A 21,080-nucleotide genomic window follows, 5' to 3' on the forward strand; every position below is an offset into this window, starting at 1 on the left:
AATCGATGAAAACCAAGAAATTATAAATTGGGCTACTAAGCAGCCGTGGATTATCCTTAGACAATGGAATCTTTTTGGGTTTGGGTGGTAGCATGCAGAGGCGGACTGACCTATAAAGTCACGGGAAATTCCCTAGCGCGCTCCTCACTTCTACGCTCTTTTACGTCTCTATCCTGGTAAATACATTGAAAGAAGACAGACAGAGGAAAGGTAATATTGCTGCAAATGAAAAAATTCAAAAGCAACTTACACCATATTATAAAACAAGTAATTTGGATCACCCTAATGCTTGGGAACATGAACATGCATGGTGCAGTTCTCAAAAAACGGAGTCTTATTGGTTGTTTTGTTAATCATCTAGTTTTTTATTTTTTCACTGTAGTTTAGTTGGATTCATATTCAATATAGCAGCACACGCACTTTCAAAAGCACCCCCCTTCCCCCACTACAAATAGCCAATGGCTACAGACAGTAGCCTTTTCTAAGTTTTCCAGGTGAGTTAAGAAAAGGTCAGTCCGCCCCAGGTGTTTGGTAGGTGCGAAACCATTTTAACAATTTCTCTTCAACAATGCATGCGAAGAAATTCCTCTATCGACAAGACAGAAAAACTAATAGATCCATTTTAACCTCATGAAGTTTATAAACATAAAAGTATAGTCTATTGACTAATACAAGTTCAAGCAAGAAGCATCAATAAGGCAAGCAGCGTCACATAGTCCGACTACATTTTAAAGTTTCGTCAAATAAAAGCGACGGTTTTGAGTTCAGTTCAAGGTGTACAAATATGTTTAATCAGACATAAGTTTATCGTCAATGTGACCTCCTAATCACATGTGCTTTTGTTATACTTATCATCCGAGTTTCGATCCCAGCTTCTCAAATACTTTAGTCACTTTGGGGTTGCTAGTGTACTTGCTCATGTTACCAGGGTTCGACATGATGTCCTGCATGGCTGCAAGGACTTCAGGATCCTAAAGAATAGAAAATACAGTTCGGAAAATTGCATACTTTCCTTTACCCTTCCAAACAAAAATATTGATGTAGTTGACTTTACTAAGGCTTGGCTTACAGCTCCGAAGTTTCGGGATATGCATCTCTAAATAAAATTGGTGAGATAAAGTCGTCGCAGATATACTGGCCTGCTGGTATCATTTGAACGAAAATCTCAGTCACAGTCAACTGGCAAGGTTTTGAGAAAAAGTTCGCTCATTGGGAATCTTGTTCCCAAAGCCTTTCCCCAAGCCCGCAAAAATTGGAAAGACCTAAAAGACGACTATAGTATGCAGGCCAAAAGTTACTTTTTCGCTGAAGCCGAATTTTATGTAGTGAACATTGCGGCTGTGGCGTAATCAGACTGTAAGTTTGATCGTATTATGTATATACTTCGGTGTCCACACACTGTAAAAACAATGGATTTCTAACAAAACTCTGAAATTTACGCCAAATTTTGACCAAATTTTTAGAATGGCTACGTCTTTGTAAAGCTGCAAGGTCGTGGCCAAAATACTTCTGAAGATATTCAGACCGCAAACTCGACGACAATAAGCTACTGAATTTGAGTAACTGCTAAAAACATTCGCAAATTGGTAAAAAAAAAACAACACAAGCCACATCTCGTCGCAAAACGATTGGGTGTCATCCCGCTTGTTTTTGAGTTCTGATATAGTTAAAACGAATGAAATCGTCTTCTCACCTGCTTTTCTATAAGTAAACACACCGTGAAAAATTTCTTGGTCAAAATCAATGAGCACAAACAAACCTGTAAATATCCCATGATTTCTGGATCATTAAATAAATCCGCCATGTTTGGAGGTATGCCAGCACCAGGTCCACCTGATAGAGTTTGAGAAATAGATTTATTTTGAATTCTTTATTATAGTAATATACTCATTATAATAATATGCGTGTGGTGTACACACCCGGATACGTTTGCTTATGATTGTATTTGCATTTGTGTTTGAATAGATTTGTTCCCAATGGTACACGTTGTTTTTGCTTTGATGAAAACATCGTAAATGCATGTTGTGCCTGTGCACAGACCTTGACGTAACATGCACGAGCAAGGGGCTTGGATTGATTTATTGCATGTAGTAAACCTGGATGAATTTGCACCGCAATATTAAACATTAAGTTAATGTCCTAATCAAGGACAAGTTGGTGTTGGTTAGGATCGATCATACGCCTCATATGTTCGGTCGACTATCAAAGACAGACTGGAGTTAAATTCGCATATCGGGTTCATCATGTATCATATGTGACCGGCTACTAAAGGTTAAGGTTAAATTCTGAAGACTTGGTTTGCTTGCATGAAACAGCACGATTGGAAATTATCTAAAACTATTAGCAGCAGGCAACAGAATATTAGAATATAAACATAAAAAATTTTTATAACCTGGAAAGCCGCCTGGACCACCTGGATATCCACGCGGACCACCTGGAAATCCACCCGGACCACCTGGAAATCCACGCGGACCACCTGGATATCCACGCGGACCACCTGGAAATCCACGCGGACCACCTGGATATCCACGCGGACCACCTGGATATCCACCCGGACCACCTGGATATCCACCCGGACCACCTGGAAAACCACCTCGACCACCAGGAAAACCACCTCGACCACCTGGACTACCAGGTCCTCCGGGAAATGCACCCGGGTAACCACCAGATCCTCCGGGAAATGCACCGGGTAACCACCAGGTCCTCCGGGAAATGCACCCGGGTAACCACCAGCTCCGCCGGAAAATCCACCAGGTCCCCCAGGAAATCCACCAGGCCCCCCGGGACCTCGAGGACCGGCTGCTTTTCGCCTTTCTTCCTCTTCACGTTGCACTCTCTCGTGCTCCTGTTTAAATGGCAAATGATTAGTGATTTTTCGGCACAATACAGAAGGAAATTAAATCATTTACAATCCTTGAGCAGTGCTTTTCGCGGAATTCTAACGGCAAAATTTGTATCAAAATGTGGCTTTTTGTTGCTTAATATCTTCGGGCGGGAGTTTAATTAAAAGTTTCAGCAAGTCTATAAAACTCTTGCACAAAAGGGCCAACGGATAACAATGCCTCTCAAATCGCAGGCACTGAATGTTGCCATTTGCAGTAACTTGAATATTGCTATTTGTGATTTACATTGGTAAAGCAGTGGCAATAGATTTTCCATGCGGGAAACGTAATCTTACAATGAACATTAATGCCCAGCTTATTGCAATAATATGAATTGCCAATGTAAAAATAAAAAATATAATACACGACTCTCAAAACATTTGGGAGTCTGGCCTTTTGACGGGAGGAAAATACGAAACTGCTCCGTTGTTCAGTATCTATAAGCATTGTCACGAAACAGGAAACATTGTATCTCTCCTGTGAATTTTTTCATTCCACCTTCCTCTCATTCTACTTCCAATCTCGAACTATTAGTTCGTGAAAGCTTACTTATTTTGAGCCTTAAACCTTATCTCAACGAAAACACTTGTTCTATTCTTTTCTCACTCTTCTAGCCTCCCTATATGATTTGTTAATCTCCCTTTTACTACTAAACTTATTCATACGTCGTAAATACTGTCGTTTATATTCTTATTTTGTAACTTCATACCATCATTCTGAAGATGCCACGTGTTGCGACGAAGCGTCAATACAATTCTTTCATTTTATTCTTATTTTTACAATGGCAATTCGTATCATTGCAATAAGCTGGGCATTAATATTCTTTATAAGATTACATTGGTTTAAATTGAAGGAGAAAATAAAATGAATAATGCATTTTTCCCGAGTTCGTACAAACTTAAAAAACCAATGAAAATTGATGATTGATCTGATCTTCCAAAATTAATCTTTGTTTACTTTCAAACAAGAAAGACATGTCTTACTCGAGAAGTACCAAAAACAAAGAACAAAATCTTAAATTGATAGGCTAGTTCAAAAACAATCCCCAACCTTTTTTGCAGCCTCCACTCGTTTCCTAAAGAAAGCCAAGAAATGAATATTGACACACAAGATTACTCGGATAAGTTCTATGAAACTCAAAGTTATTTTTAACTTTAATGAACGCCATAACATTTCTACGGGATATGGATTTTTAAACTTACGATAACAATCTTAGGCGAAGGAATAGGTGGTCTGAAATTATGTATTACATGGACATGCTTCGGTTGTCCAAAAATTTACGACGCGAATACTTTCAGGAGCGGATTAATGCTCATTTCACAGAAGGGGGGAAGATTTTCCAAGAAAGGTACATCATTATCCTAGCTAAAGTTGCAAGGGCCTCGTGCTATTTTGGATTTTTAGGCTTACAAACGAGTGATCCTTGCCTAATTAAACTGTTGTTACCTTTTGAAAAAATTTTGTAATGTTTTTTGTTCATGAATGCGCATTTATTAAATCATTTCAATTTTAATGTTTCAATGAAATCGGAAATGGTAATACTAAATTACAAATGGTGGTGGTATGAAATTTATAATTGCCTTCTATAATTGAAATGAGAAGTTCTGCCTTTACTTAGTCTAACTGTACAATTTCATAGCCTATAGAGCATTCTGCGGGGTGCACACACCAGTAACTCCCCAGAAAATCCGCCTCTGAATATTTACAATGCATTATTTATAGAATAAAAGAGAAAAGCATCGCAAGTTTTAAATTACAATGTAAACTATTTTATGTATATCACGCGCCAGGGGTTCTAAACAGCAGTGAACAGCCAGCCCACATATTTGGTCCAGCTATTGTATTTTTTGTACGATTACTCGATGCAAAACTAATCGATTTGTAACGAAATGATTGATGATGATACAAAGAACTTTATTTAAGCACGCTTACAACGTGCTTATTGGTTTTCATAATTCTCGGGAACTCTGTAGGTAATTCTTGGCCATTCACCATGGCGATTGCGCTTTTGAAGGCAACTAAATTGTATTCATGCATTTATCACCTTCTTTCCTTGATTTCTTTCTCTTCCTTCTTTCGTTCTTGCTTTCGCTTGTGCGCCTCAATTTTCAACGCCTAAATGCAAGAACACATATCAAAAATATGTGCGACAGTTTTCGTGGTCATCATACCATCAAACCGCCCTGTATAACATAATTGCAATAGTAGTCAAACTACCGTTGGCACATGAATTGATGTGTTGTACGTGCCAAATAGAGATATGACAAAAACCGTAAAGAAAAACATTTTTGTCGAAGTATTAGGCTTAAAGTGGAGTGACACCTGATTGGCTAATTTGCGTTATGCGAAGTCAAGTGGTAACAACGGAACGAGTTGAGCAAAACTTCCTTACGATTTCCTTGTGTGCGGAAGATTTGTTTTACTTTTGCCATTCACCATGGTATTTGCGATCTTCAAAACGATTTTCAGATTTGTTTTAGTTATAGCGAATAAATCTTTATGACATGAGGTGGACTCCATTTGAAGACATAAATAATAGCTGATTGGCTATACTGCTTCATCTACTTCATAAAGAGTCATACTTTTTTTTACTAAACGACGTGAATAATATTAGGTATGAGATTCTCTGACTGAGAGGTAGAGAAGGTCGTATTCCAACATAAACATCTTATGCATGTAGGGACGAAAATACAACGTTAATTGGGGAGGGGTGGTGGTGAACATTTGCATTTTCACTCGTGCCCAACTGATTTATTTTCAAAATTACAATCGCTTTTAAAACAAATCAGGGGAGCAGGGCTGAATATATGAATATTCACCCCTCCCCCCCCCACACACACACCAATAAGCGTTCTAGTTTCGTTCCTGATCTTCTGTACTCGGCAAACATTTTACTGCTGATAAATTTGCATTTTTTAATGCAAATCATCGGAAAATGCAGAAATTAAAAGAAAATTAAAAGTGCGCACGCTCAACGCTACATACGTTCGGCGATGCAGCCTTCAACCATTCGTTAGCCTGCTCATCAAAGTCAATTTTACACGCCGTGGCTAGATCTTTCTTCGCCTTCTCCCATTCACCCAATAACCTAGGAACGTAATAATTGGAATGTTTGGAAAAGAGAACTGAGCTCACAGTTATATGGAGTATCATATTTGGACTTAATTTCGCAACTTTGTCAAAGCATATTTCACCGTCACAAGACTGTTTTTTCACTATTTTAAAGGATAGTAATAAAGAACCATGGGTAATGATACTAATACATACTTTTCTACAACTTGTACAACATTTTTGAACAAGGTACGTAAAAACGACAACAAAAATACAGTAGATTAAACTACCAATATCAGGGTTGGGCAAATGGCAACCAAGTTATTCGTTATTCGGTATTTTATGGAAAATTTGCATTCTTTGCTTTGAAGAATCTTCGAAAATTCCTCCACAAATTTTGGTTGATTATTTTGTGTTACGCAAAACTTTGTCTTCGATGGAGAATAATAATTGAATTTCGAATTGCTCGAAGTTGGCAAAATTGGTTAATGTCTTCGCCAATGGTGTGACTTCATAACGACTGTTTATTACATTGTATTACATTTCAATTACATTTTGACATGAAAATATTCGTACGCATACCGAGTAAAGTCGCTCTTTGGATAAGACAATTTTACGAATGGCCATTAGCCAATCAAACACTGCGAATTCTTAAATGTAAATACTAAATAATAATTGTATTTACATGTCGTGCAGATAACATAGCCAAGAAATTGCAGCTAAATGCTTGTACTCCAGATTTTCATTACCAATAAACTTACATGTACGCCCTGCCTCTCCATTTGTAAGAATGAGCAGAATCAGGATTTAACTCAACGGCACGGTTGCAATCTCGTATCGCCGCGTTTGGCTTGGACAGTCGAATGTAACAGCTGAAAGATAATTGCCAAATGAAAGACTTTAAAAATAAACATCGAATTCTCGTTGGTAACCACAGCTTTCAGACAATACGGATACGTGCAACAGCCATTGTAAGGCTTTGAACTCTTCTTGAGATAAATGATAATATTTTAACGAAATTTAATTAACATAATGCAAGGTCGCTCGCACAAAACCTTGATAAAACAAACTGCATAGTGAGCTTCCGAGGTTAAGACGGAGATGATTATAATCACTTCACCAACAAAACTTTGCCATAGCCATCGGCCTTACTTGGTCCTTTTGTACATATTGGTTAAACAAATCGTTATTTTTAAAACTTTTTTTGAGAAATAAAAGATGTTTACTGCGTTTGCACAGGTTTGTGCAAACCGAGGAGACCTTTGGGAGAACTCGAGAGCAGATCAGTGCAAGCCCGAGACCGAAGGTCGAGGGTTGCACATGATCGAGACCAATCAGCGCATCCGTTTTATTGTATTATAAACGTCAGTATATAATATTGACAACACATTGACGTTGTTCGTTGATACACTACACTGTTTAAAACAACATTGACCTGCTGGTGTAGGTAACTTGTCGTTCAAAAGCTTTTGCATGCCATATATAATCAAATGCGTATAACAATGCTATAAAACTACACGATGAGACAACGACAAAAATTATGAAATATACATACGGTCAGCGGTCACATATGTACCTCGCTCTCTTAGCATACGTCGGAGCAGAACGTGGATTTTTCAATACAGCTTCCGTAAGAAGTTCGATAGCCTTATCCAGTTCACCTATGTAATGGTAAATAATGACAAAACAATCGCACCTTTTGCACTAAAGTTAGGCTGTAGTTTAACGCTCCTTTTAATGGACACAGACAGCCTTCTTGCAGTGATGATAGGTATTGTGGCAAAGCATGGCGATAAATGTAACACAAAAATAATATGAAAACATGAACAAAGATTTGAAATGAACGGGTGTGAAAATACAAAAAACAGTCGAGCGTCAGACTTAAGATTAGCCATATGACTCATTTTCTTGTTTCCAGTCAAATTTGGCGCCATCTTTCTATTTTATTAGCCTACAGCGTCAGTTTCACTGCCATTGAACCCTATCCACTAAAATACGAACGTTGATTTTTTCAAACGGTGGCCATTCAACATGAAAAAAATGTAACAAAACGTATACCATCGTTCATTGCTCTGATGCCAGCTGAACGCTTCTCGCTCGATTCATCCATGTCTTCCTCAGACACCTGTAGATGCAACATAATGAGCAAAAAGCATTTAAGACCTTTAAGGAATTGTTGTTCAGTAAGATTGACTAGTGACGAATACACAACTGTATATATAACTGCATTAATGGTCCCCAGCAACAATTGGACACAAGCAACATGGGAAAAGCTTAGCCATGTACGAGCCACGAAGGAGAGGACACTACTTATGCACACAGGGTTTTTAGATAACACGGATGAAAAAATAAAAGCTACGCACAGTAATGTAGAACTAAAATACCAGAAGGAGAGCTCTCTTTACGCAGCGAAGAAGGCATGAAATTGTAAAAAAAAAGCGTGACGGCTTTTTTATTGGTCATAGTTGTTCACAACTAAAGTTACTAAACTTGTTACCACTTAATGATTTAAGGTTAGGAAAAGATTTACTGTGCACGCGAAAACAGAGTTATAAATAACCTTCACAATAAAGCAGTAAGAACAAGATTATAACCTTATGTTTAGCACACTACAGCTACTTTAGCTGCAGTCACTACAGCGTCTACAAGACTTAAAAACCTTTATGCTCTCCCTTCAAATAATGTAATCATCCATCAGAATAACTCCCCTCCAAAGATGAAACAAGACAGACATGGCAGCCATTAATGAAGTCTGAAGTTTAACAGAATAATTTCAATTTATTTCAAAAAAAGTTTGTAATTGTTCAGAAAATTTTCCTTAAGGAAAAGATGTACTCTTCTCTACTAAATCTGGAAGAAGGGGGAAGCTGTGCTCAAAACTACCCTTTCACTTTAGTTACATGCTTTGTTACAAATCATAGATACTTGGAAAGGAAAATTGTAATCTTTGAAAATTTTGGACCATACCTCTGCGTTCAAGTCGCCCATTGGCTGTGCTTCATCCGTATCTGGTTCAACAACACCTTCGTTATCAATTTCTATGTATTAAAAAGTTAACTCATCAACATTACATGAAACATTCTAAGGAAGGTCTAAAATCACAAACAATACTGTAAATTACACCTGCATAATGGAAAATGAACAAAATATCCACAATTCAAGTTGGAGAAGCAATTAAATTTTTTCAGCTAGTCAACAATATACAACCAAACTAAACTTTGATGTAATTTATACCTAGGAACTATTGCGATTATGCTGTCCATTTAGAATTCTTAAGCCTTAACTACAGATTTATGTATATGTGAAGCATGTATAAAACATAAATGTTCACTGTTCAACTAACAAGTTCAACTAACCAACATCGCTTTCTGGACTGTCTTCACTTTCGGAATCAATTTCTTCTTTTTCTGTGCTATCATTACTCTCTTTAGACTCCTCTTCTTTAGCCTAGTATAGCAGTATTTGTTCAGCTTCAGAATGATTTTTCTTTTATACAAAAAGTCCAACTTTTCTCAATCATGACCACAAATTAATCAATGCCTAACATTTTCTTGGGTGTGTTTAAGAAATTTGATTATTCTAGCAGAGAATGCACTCAGCACATTTGCACAAACACTTGCTTGGCTAAGAATACTTTGAAAAAACATAAGGCAGTTTAACAAGATTTGAACCACTGGGTTACTCTTTCAATGTACTACAGTTGGCTAAGAGTGCTGCCGGTTTCACCTTTCAAAATACAATGAAAAATGTTGCTATGAAATTCAATTTATTCTTTGATCATGATTTATAAACAACTTTTGTAAGTTGAAAAGCTAATATAATTACTTCTTCCATCTTTTCATCTTTCTTTGACTGTTCTTCTGGCTTTGGTGATGGAGCTGGTGGCAAAGTACCCCAAAGCTTAAATAGAAAATCATTTATCAACAACAAAAAGTTGTTCTAGTAAATATAATATACTATACAGGACATTTATAACAACTATCTTATTTATGTTTAAAATATTGTTTGATGTTTACAAAACATAGCTTATGCTTGTGTCCAACTTTTTAATGAATTTTTGCATTAAAAATCATATTCTTGTTTTGGCATTGGCCACTAGACTATTGGCACGAGGTATTGAGGTGGTAATTTAACTCGTCAAGCCTAAAAGATGGACTAAATATATACTATCCTTCTTTTAATCGTGCAGTTTACCATAATATGGATTACATAAGGACGAACTACTTTCAAAAAAGCCACATGGTGATAACGTCCTCGAAAATGCTTTTCTAAACGAGGTATTTTATGAAGTCACATGATTTTACTACCTTTCTATCCAATCCTTGAAGAACTTTAGGTCAGGATTGTGAATCTCAGAAGGCACCGCTTTCATAAGATTTACAAATTCCTTTAATAAAGCTATCTGATCTTCTTTGAACTTCATTTTATGCAGCAACACGAACAGCAACACATGCAGTTTGCAAAACGTGTAGCAGTATTATGGATGGCTACGTATTATCAAAACAATCAAGATGCGGGGAAAATTTGAAAAGGGCAATAGGCGGAGAGGAGGTCGGGCATTGGGCCGAGCCGAAAAGGCTGAGCATGCAGTATCTCAGCAGTTGTAAGAAATTTTATTCGGTATGCAGTGTATGTCAATTGACCCAATTCTTCTGGAAAAAATAACCATTTATTTCACATATAAAGTAACAAAAGATTCATAACCACCGTCTTTATTACTTACTTGCCGATATGTACCTGAGTGTTTTAAAAAGAAACGAGGCTTTTTGGGGGTTAGCGAGGAGGCTCTTTGCATGTTCGATAATCAATTTTGATTAGACATAGCCATTGGACCTATCACAGTTGTCTGTGACGAGTGCTTTCGAAAAATCAGACGTATGTCGAAGGCAGACCAGGATAGATAAACCAGCCTCGCATTTCAAAGTGTCAAATGAAATCTGTAACGAAATCTACGTACAAATTGCACACGGACAAAAATTGTCAAATGAAATCTGTAATGAAATCTACGTACAAATTGCACACGGACACAGTGTCGTATTAACCAATGGGCCCAATGGGCCGGTGACTCCAAAAATTTTTATTTTGACGATGAGGTTAAATTTAAAGAACACCTGTACAATACGAAAACAAGTGCTGTCTAGATAAATATAATAAGCCATAGAAAAATACAACTGCATTTGCCGGAAAAATATGGACCAAGAATAAAATCCGCTAGCGTAAAACAATGTGGGGTCCCAAACTCTCTAGTGCCCAGGGGCCCAGAAAACCTTAATGCGGACACCCCTCAAAATGAAAGATAAAAAATCCAAATATCATTCAAAACGTTCATTTGGCCTATTGATAAACACCATGCCTGTTTTCATTCAATATAAATACAACAGATATATGAAAATATACACTATTGTTATCACATCTGCGGCATCCGATTTACAATATTATTTGTCATGTTGCCGCAGGTTAAATTAAGTATATAAAAGTTTCTCTCAGGGGTATGTGGCAAATGTCATTTCGATGGCAGTTTTTCGACAAAAGATGCTGGAAAATGTCCAGTTTTACCAGCAAACAATCCACACCACCAGTCGTCGTTCAGCTGTCGCAGAACTTCAATTTCATCTCCAGCCTATGTAAACATATGGATGTGTTAGAGAAAAGATTTTAAAGCTGCATGTTGTCGTTTTTAAACAAAAGCACTTCAAGATCTGCAAGTTACGAAGACCAAGAACAAATTCTGCACATTTACGACATGCTACGACCTATACTTATCAAATGGACAAAGGCATGTTTGTTGCAAACATGTATAATGATGATTACAAAATTCCTGTCTCTTTCTCTTAAATTCGTTATTTCTACTGTGAAATTTGAGTATGATAGATAGGCTGAATACAGCCACTTACTATGCGACAATCGTGATTTGACTATCACCATTAACAAAATGGACTTGCAACAAAAAAACTGTTAAATACGTTTTGTTAAAAGCCACATAGACCCCAACTTCACCAACCTTGAAAGGAAGGTCTTGGTTTGACTCGCCAGCAAAATCATACAAAGCCTTCGCAATGAATGTTTCTGTGGGAAAAAAAGATGTAGTAATTATTAAATGCAGTTACGTTCAGACATGAAACTACCTCCTTAAATTGTTGGAGTAACAGATACTTTGACATGCAACTATCTTAAGTTGTAGGAGTGAGAAATACTTTAACGTGCAACTATCTTAAGTTGTAGAAGTGAGAAATACTTTGATATGCAACTAACTTGGGTTGTTGGAGCAACAAATACTCAGATATGCAACCATCTTAAGTTGTTGGAGCAACAAATATTTCGACATGCAACTACGTATCTTAAGTTGCTAGAGTGAGAAATACTTTGACATGCAACTACCTTGGTTTGTTGGAGTAACACATACTTAGACATGCAACCATCATGAGTTCTTCCAGCAAAAAATAGTCCGATGTGCAACTATCTTAATTTGTTGGAGTGAGAAATACTTTGACATGCAACTACCTTAGGTTATTGGTGCAACAAATACTTTAACGTGCAACTATCTTAAGTTGTTGGAGCAACAAATACTCTGACATGCAACCATCTTAAGTTGTTGGAGCAACAAACACTTTAACGTGCAACTATCTTAAGTTGTTGGAGTGTGAAACACATTGACATGCAACTCTCTTAAGTTGTAGGAGTGAGAAAAACGTGCAACTATCTTAAGTTGTTGGAGTGAGAAATACTTTGACATATAACTACCTTAGGTTATTGGGGCAACAAATACTTTACCGTGCAACTATCTTAAGTTGTAGAAATGAGAAATACTTTGACATGCAACTACCTTGGGTTATTGGTGCAACAAATACTTTAACGTGCAACTATCTTAAGTTGTTGGAGCAACAAATACTCTGACATGCAACCATCTTAAGTTGTTGGAGCAACAAACACTTTAACGTGCAACTATCTTAAGTTGTAGGAGTGTGAAATACTTTGACATGCAACTATCTTAAGTTGTAGGAGTGAAAAATACTTTGACGTGCAACTATCTTAAGTTGTTGGAGTGAGAAATACTTTTACATATAACTACCTTAGGTTATTGGGGCAACAAATACTTTGACATGCAACTATCTTAAGTTGTTGGAGCAACAAATACTCAGACATGCAACCATCTTAAGTTGTTGGAGCAACAAATACTTCGACATGTAACTACGTATCTTAAGTTGCTGGAGCAACAAATACTTTGACATGCAACCATCTTAAGTTGTTGGAGCAACAAATACTTGACATGCAACCATCTTAAGTTGTTGGAGCAACAAATACTTTGACATGCAACTATCTTAAGTTGTTGGAGCAACAAATACTTTGATATGCGACTATCTTAAGTTGTTGGAGCAACAAATACTTTGACATGCAACCATCTTAAGTTGTTGGAGCAACAAATACTTCGACATGTAACTACGTATCTTAAGTTGCTGGAGCAACAAATACTTTGACATGCAACCATCTTAAGTTGTTGGAGCAACAAATACTTGACATGCAACCATCTTAAGTTGTTGGAGCAACACATGCAACTATCTTTAGTTGTTGGAGCAACAAATACTTTGATATGCAACTATCTTAAGTTGTTGGAGCAACAAATACTTTGACATGCAACCATCTTAAGTTGTTGGAGCAACAAATACATTAACGTGCAACTATCTTAAGTTGTAGCAGTGAGAAATACTTTGACATGCAACTACCTTTGTCGGAGCAACAAATACTTTGACATGCAACCAACTTAAGTTGTTGGAGCAACAAATACTTTAACGTGCAACTATCTTAAGCTGTAGCAGTGAGAAATACTTTGACATGCAACTACCTTTGTTGGAGCAACAAATACTTTGAATAGCTACGTACTTTGACAATGCAAATATCTTAAGAAACAAAAACTTAGACATGTAACTACCTTTTGGAGAGTCAGATTCCAATTTAACGAAAGCAGTTGGAAATATACCAGTGACATCATTGATCATTCCTTCACTCCAATTATCGTCAATGGTGCGCAGGACTTTGATCAAATCACCAGCAACAAAATGCAGTTCGCCCGGTGCTTCTCCACTAAAATCGTGTAGTGCCTTGCCCGTTTGAAAATTCTGAACAACAAATAAACATTTCGATCACCTAAACATCAGGGGCCGGTTGCACGAAACCTGGATAGCGGTATCCATTGGATAGAAAAATTTTTAAACTTGTAAAAAAGGTGTTTATATTTTTCACAGTTACGACAAAGGAGTTTCGTAATCTTCGAAACAATATTTAATTCATTGATTGCTCATTTGGTATCTTATATTTTTGCTTTTTAAAAGTTTTTAAAAGGTTTTATAAAAGTTTAAAAATATTTTTATTCAATCGACAACTCCATCCAGGCTTCGTGCAACCAGCCCCTGGTCAATATGAGCATTTCACGTTTCTCATCGGCTTTGACAGCGACAACAAACACAATTATTAGTGCGCGCATGTGCGCATTTCACAGCTAAATAGGAGCACATTGAATGATCAACGAAAGACGTATGTTTCCAGTGTTGAATAGTTCAGATCTTGGGGAATCACTACAGTATAAGGAATATACAGAAGGTCCACTTCAATGTGGAACTTGGTACTTTATATTTAATTAGATTATAGGCTGTAGTTACTCATAGATATTTAATTATTCCGACAGGTCAAAGAAGGCAATTGACTGGCTACCATCACGGTAATCACATGCGTACAAAGATCAGCGTAGCACAAAAGATTCCAATGGAATATATTCCTTATTCAATGTGATAATACGTACTATGATAGTAGTTCTACCACACAGACCGCAATTGAATATAATGATTGAAATCCAAACAGGCATCAACTTTCATCGCTGTTCTTCAATAAACTCAAACAATGTATGCCTTCGAACATTTGTACCGATATCTACTGTATTGCGTTATTAGCAAATATCGAACAAATAGAATATTGAAAATGTATTTAATAGTTTTGCACTTTCTTTACCTCGAGTGATTCAATTTTCAATTGAGAAGCACCATTGCTAGCATTTGATGTGTTTTCTTTCTTCAAATCTTCCACGAAGGCGATGGGAAGCATCCCTTTCCGACCATTGCATTCTCCCATCAACCATTCCGAGTTTAAGTGATCGAGAACTTTGATTCTGTCGCCCACTTTGAAAGATAAATCATCAGGACTCTCCCCGGGATAATCATGGACAGCAGTTACATACGTGACATCTGTGTACAAGTGAGATATGTACAATCAGGTTGATTGTGAAAGCTGCATATAAAAGAGTAACCTTATAAAGTCATTCAATCTCACCATTTTCTTACACACAAGGAAACAAAATAAAAATCAAGACAGACTACAGGAATATCGCAACAAACAACATGCTGCTGCTGAGTTTAGTAGTGAAATTTCTTAACAAACCTTGAACGCTATCGTCGGCAGAAATTTTCACAAAAGACGATGGGAATATTCCACTTTTCCCAGAATGCGTTCCCCGGAACCAATCATCACTAATTCTTTCAATGATCTTGATCGTTGTTCCAGCAACGAAGCTTAGATCATCGGTGTGTTCGCCATTGTAGTCGTGCGTTGCTTCGCACCATTCTTCTGATTTTTCATTTTTTTCTGCGGGAGTCACAGCGTCGCTATTCTCATCGGTGGTCAACGGTAAGTCCTGTCGAACTTCAACGAAGTTGCTCGGGAAAATACCAATCTTCCCGTTCAACCTGCCTCTCAACCAATCAGCATTAACTCTTTCCGTTAAAATGATGGTTTGTCCACACATGAATGTGAGCTCTCCTTCGCCTTGGCCATCGAAATCGTGCAAAGCAACAGCATGTGGTTCTGACGTTTTGACATTTTCCTCCTAAACAAGAATTTGGAAATGAAAAAGTGGAGAAAGGTGATACCTCAATCCTTCACGTTCGCGACAAAATATCCGTCATCAGACAACTCTTTTCACCAAAACATTCTGTATGATTGATCTTATGGACTAGAGGCCGTCATTTAAATAGATTTCGCGAACTAAGGTTTGTTTGATTATGTTAAAAGTTCACCAAAAATTCAAATTCTTTTCCTCGCTTCAAAGTGAAATAGAGTCATTGAACTAAATATATAACTTGAATAACATGCCTAAATTGCACGAGGCCAAATTTTACAAAAAACGATTAGCTTCAAATTTCGGCGGGAAGTAGCATTCAACTTATATTTAGTTTAATGATGTGATTCAACTGCATAAAAGAGCAACGAACGTAACGCCTTCACAGAAAGAATTGCTGTTCACGAAATATCAGCAGTGGTGTAGCAAGCCGGCTTACTTAGTCTTACTAAGCAAAAATTCTGAATTCACTCACAATAAAAACAACGAATGATGATAATGTACTGAAATTTCATAGCCGAACTTAAACTTGTTGGCTCTTGCTACTTCAGTGCATATTAGCTAACACAGGGGTAATAATTAAGTTGCACAAATCAGGCCTTGTAGGTCAGCCAAGTGATGGCCAAAAAGGCTAACAAGATTCTAACTAGAATGCAAACAATTATGTGCATAACAAAACGATAAAAACACACAAACCTGTTTGCTGTCATATCTGGGTTGTTCCTTCAAAGGAACGACGACTTCAACAAAATTGGATGGAAACAATCCTTGGTGCATAACATTCCCCTCCAGGTAACCGAGGAGCCACGCATCGTCAATCTTACTGGTCAGCAGTATCGTATCTCCAGCCTAAGGAATTAAGATTGCCGTGATATAGTATTGATCGAGCACTCAAAAGTAAACCATACCCAGATTTATCAAACTACATAAAGAATGTAAGTTTCACACGTTGTGTCGACACACATGTTCACAAACTATGTAGGTCTAGAAATACATTGATGTCTAGAAGTTCACTTGCGAGGTATTTTCATGAAGCAGAAATGTTATTACAGTATTGCAAAAGTTGGTGGTGGTCAAGAAGTGATCAAATATGATCAATCATACATGAAGTACTCGCACATTCGGCAATAGACTCTACGTACCAATTATTGATCATCAAAAAAGAAGCAAATACATTTCCTAAATTTTCATAATTCTAGATCCAATAATATTGTTCACATCTCTAGCACGAATCTTCACCTTATATTTGTTAGAGGGAAACGCAATCACATACCTTAAACGTGAGATCGTCATTTGTTTCACCAGTGTAATCAAACTTGGCTAGAGCACGAGCAGGACCAGAAGGCTTTACGGTAGAAGATGTTTCTGCGATTCTCTCTGTCTTATCCGCAACATCTGCTGGTACTTTTCTAAAGAAAATAGAAAATTTTTCGAAAATGACATCCAATCAAAAAAACGCAGAAAGTAGATTACTTAAAAAGCACGCCGCGTTTAATGACAAGTGCAAATTCTAACTTTGTGTTTTATGTTCAATGAAAGAGTGACAGCACAGCTACAGTAGCAAGCCACTACGGAAAAAAATTTGAATAAAATGTCGTCACTATAGACGTCGAAATAAAATTACAGAAATACTTGATTCCGTAATAGTCTTCAAGAACATAAATATAAAAATATTTGTGGGACATTACCTTGTCGCATTACTTTTGGTAGACGGAGTTCTACTAGCTGGAGCTTTGGTAGGGGGCCCTTTTCCAGGCGGGGCTTTTGCAGGTGGAGGTCTTGAAGGTTTTGCCTTTGCCAACGGTGGCCTAGAAGGTTTAGATTTCTTTTGCTTCTTCTCGCCGGTTTCACCTGTTTCCCTAGAATGTTTTGGCATCTCGTTTGTTATTTCCGCGCTCGGTGGAAAGCTAGGTCTGGAAGGTGGAGGATCCTCTTCCGAAGCTTTCGCATTTGTAACATTTCCCGAAGAAGATTGTTTTAGCTCAACTGGCTTCTTTGCAGTAATAATTGTCGGTTTTAGTTTAGGTCTTGGTTCAGTTGTCTTGTTAGGAGGTAATTTCTCCTTAGCCGCGATAGTTTCATTTGACTTTTCCTCGTTTTTGACTATTGGCTTCCTGCTCGGAGCACTTGGTTTAGATTGCATATTCGGTAGTGAAACAGGTTGTTTTTTCGAAACTTGACCAGACGAAACACTTACATTCGACTTGGAGGACTTGTCAGTTTTTGGAGTTGATTGAATATTCGATTGTGAAAAAGGTTGTTTTCTCGAAACTTGACCAGAAAAACTGCTGAGATTCGATTTATACGACTTCTCGGGTTTTGAAGTTGATTCACGACTATCTGATAACACATCCGTATAAAAAATAGAGCTCGAATCTTGTTTGGAGCTTTTAGAGCTTTTTGGTCGACTGTTAGTAATTTGCGCCCTTCTCGACGTTTCCGACGGTACTGGAGCCGGTCTCTTTGGTTTCACGAGAATATCAGGAGCAGGAGGTTTACTGGAAAGTTGAGCATTATTGTTCACAGACTTAGTTGAGGCCGGAGTATTCTTGTCAAAAGGCATTCGATTAGGAAAAGCAGCACTCTGATCCATTGGTTGAGCGGAGACAATAGTGATGACAGGACGGTTCCTAAAAAGAAAATTCGATGTTGTTTAGTTGAACTATGATTGGCGATAGTGGTTGAAGGCTATTTGAATGGAAATGACAATCATTCATGCTGTAGCAATCAATATTGTAATTTTTACAATATTAGAAATTCCAAATCCGTTACATTATATTATAATAATTACGTAACTTGTTTTAATAACGTCATTTTTGTTTTATAGGACAAGTTTCGATTTCAATTTTAATTTAATAAAGATAAATCTGAATGGCAGCTGAAAAGGCTGAAATGCAAAGAATTAATTACATGAAAGTATATAGTACATGGTATTACTTAGATATAAAGTTTTTTAAATTATATACGTAACATGTTAAAAAGGGTCAAATATATTCTTTAAAAAGGTTTAATACTACTTCAATGAATCATTATAAGCTATAATACATGAAGGTAATAAGGATACTCTAAATCTACTTGCTTTAGGTTTATACATCGATTCAAACGAGGAGTATCGTTGTAGTTATAACGAAAAATTGGACTCACTTCTTTTGCTCGGGTTTTTTTTGATTGTTGGAAGCACGACCTGCATTATGACCTGATTCTTTAGCAATTGCCTTTGCCACAGTTTGAGCCTTCTTAGGTCTTGGTGGAACCTTCATCTCCGTGTTAGAATTGCGTATTTTCGGTTCTTTTTCTTCAGTAGAGGTATTTGATGCACTCCAAGCAACTTTATCGTGGCTAAATGGAAAACAAATTATGTCGTCATACAATTTTCCACGATGTACACTTTTTCACGCTGTACACTTCGGAAATTTGTGGTTTCATAAGCGATTTTCGAGGAATTGAAACAACCATTCACCCAAAACGACACTTAATTTTGCAAAGAATTTTATACTTTACAAAATGTATGGCAAATAATGCACGATCCAGCAGCCGAATCACCGGTATACACAAAAACTACTACTCATATTATATTCGTTTTTTTCCTGTTTTAGAGGGTTTTTCCGGAAGCTTGCCTTTTACAAAAAAACCTAAACTGTTAGTTGCAGAATTCCAAAGCAAGCAAATCCAGTCTGCCCTGTTGTTGGCAAGTGCTCACCATACATTTACTGTCATCTTGTTGAGTTTTCCACAAGATTTTTCTTGTAAGAAAACTAAACTATAGACGGTGACTCAAGACAGTTGCACTTACCCATTGTATAAATCTTCTTCTGTTTCGCCCAAGTCAATCCTCGGTGGAACTGGTGGTGGAGCAGACCTTAAACTTAAATTGTCATGTATTCCTTCATCACAACAATACAAACAGTGCAATATTAACAAGTATGAAAAAAATCATAGAATGGCACACAATGTGAATGCATTTTTAAACAATAATACATTATGCTACATAGTATTTGGTATCTGAAGTAATAAGTAAGAAATCAAATTACCTAGCCTCTGCCATATCATATTCTAAACGATGTAAGTCATTTCAACAAGACCACAGACCATTAAGAAAGGATTATGTTGAGCCCATCTTTACCTGCACAAACAAAGTAAGTAGAATCATACTAGTACCCATTCTATGCATTAATTTGATTGCCTAGTCTACTCGCTATCAAATTTTTAATGGATAGCAAGTAGAAAGCAATAGACGGTGAACACCAAAAAAACATGGCCTTGCCCTTTCATGTTTTACTAAGGTTTCTGATTGTTTACTTCAGAAGGCAATTCTAGAAAGACTAAAGTTGCCGTTAAGTACAAGGTTATATATAACAGTGAAATAAACAAAAATTCAATTAAAATAACAAAACATGCATTGAGCAAGATTTGTTTGCTTTTTTCAACATACACAATGTCAACAACAACAAATGCATAAACAGCAAATATTATTAAGGAAAACTATAGCAACCCTGTCTTTATGAATAATAGTATGATTCCACAAAAATAATAATAGACAAACTTGCTCTCAATTTTCATGTTGGGATAGTTGATTTGGTGGACTTCGCCTTCATAACCATCAATTCATTGAAAGCAAAAAAGATGAAAGTGCAACATACTTTAAAATAATTAAGACCTCTCATCATTTCTATTGTGTGAAATTGATACTTTGACTTTCTGTTATCAGTTTGCCTTGAGATTTTATCCTTTCCTACAGTACTTGCGTCATTCTAAGACACGAAACCTTAATCCGAACTTTGCTCAGGGTATGGTGATATACCTCAAAAACAGCAGTATCTCATTCAGTAACATTATGAAACGAATATACGTACTGTCAGGCAATATGAACTCAGTTCAACTCCAACGCGGAAATACGTTCGAGCTAATCGCGTTGATAAGTATTTCCGTGAATATATATTTTATTGAATATTTTCAATCATAAAATTCTTTTCAATTACGAAAATAATCTTCCTGATAAGTAACATATGAACAAACAGCCGCTGTGTGAACCACACACAATGACACACGTACAAGTGCAAAGAGTGTTTAAAAAATAATAATTTAATAATCATTAATATCATCGGAAATTTTTAAAAATTCCAAGAAATGGAATTTTACAGCATAAAATATTTCACTCTCTATTCTATCTACCTTTTAAAAGAAGAATTCGACCAAGAAAACAATGACATTCCAACAAATTGACAACTCAACTGGAGTCTGTCGATATCTTATATACAAGCTAC

General features: G+C 36.8%; 2 protein-coding genes across 3 annotated transcripts; both read right to left on the bottom strand.

Moving 5' to 3' along the window:
- Positions 1 to 620: 620 nt before the first annotated feature.
- LOC124446722 (hsc70-interacting protein-like) lies at positions 621 to 10,463 on the bottom strand. The gene is made up of 13 exons (XM_046997584.1): positions 10,241 to 10,463; positions 9,759 to 9,833; positions 9,290 to 9,380; positions 8,901 to 8,971; positions 7,992 to 8,058; positions 7,510 to 7,594; positions 6,695 to 6,805; positions 5,868 to 5,970; positions 4,927 to 4,997; positions 3,933 to 3,957; positions 2,393 to 2,845; positions 1,760 to 1,833; positions 621 to 971 (listed from the first exon to the last, which is right to left on the bottom strand). The coding sequence occupies exons 2-13, from the start codon at positions 9,765 to 9,767 to the stop codon at positions 917 to 919; spliced, it is 1,215 nt and encodes a 404-aa protein (XP_046853540.1). The 5' UTR covers positions 9,768 to 9,833; positions 10,241 to 10,463; the 3' UTR covers positions 621 to 916.
- Positions 10,464 to 11,243: 780 nt separating this feature from the next.
- On the bottom strand, positions 11,244 to 21,077 carry LOC124446662 (SH3 domain-containing protein 19-like). 2 transcript variants are annotated; one of them, XM_046997508.1, is made up of 12 exons: positions 20,989 to 21,077; positions 19,848 to 19,939; positions 19,610 to 19,681; positions 18,961 to 19,155; positions 17,505 to 18,446; positions 17,090 to 17,225; positions 16,513 to 16,665; positions 15,360 to 15,804; positions 14,934 to 15,166; positions 13,861 to 14,047; positions 11,935 to 11,999; positions 11,244 to 11,553 (listed from the first exon to the last, which is right to left on the bottom strand). In XM_046997508.1, the coding sequence occupies exons 2-12, from the start codon at positions 19,859 to 19,861 to the stop codon at positions 11,437 to 11,439; spliced, it is 2,559 nt and encodes an 852-aa protein (XP_046853464.1). In that variant the 5' UTR covers positions 19,862 to 19,939; positions 20,989 to 21,077; the 3' UTR covers positions 11,244 to 11,436. The 2 variants fall into 2 exon arrangements, with proteins under 2 accessions (XP_046853464.1, XP_046853465.1); XM_046997509.1 differs by lacking the exon at positions 20,989 to 21,077 and adding an exon at positions 20,457 to 20,610.
- Positions 21,078 to 21,080: the final 3 nt, after the last annotated feature.

This window comes from Xenia sp. Carnegie-2017, unplaced genomic scaffold (genome assembly GCF_021976095.1).
Source record: "Xenia sp. Carnegie-2017 unplaced genomic scaffold, XeniaSp_v1 HiC_scaffold_22, whole genome shotgun sequence".
Lineage (NCBI taxonomy): Eukaryota > Metazoa > Cnidaria > Anthozoa > Malacalcyonacea > Xeniidae > Xenia > Xenia sp. Carnegie-2017.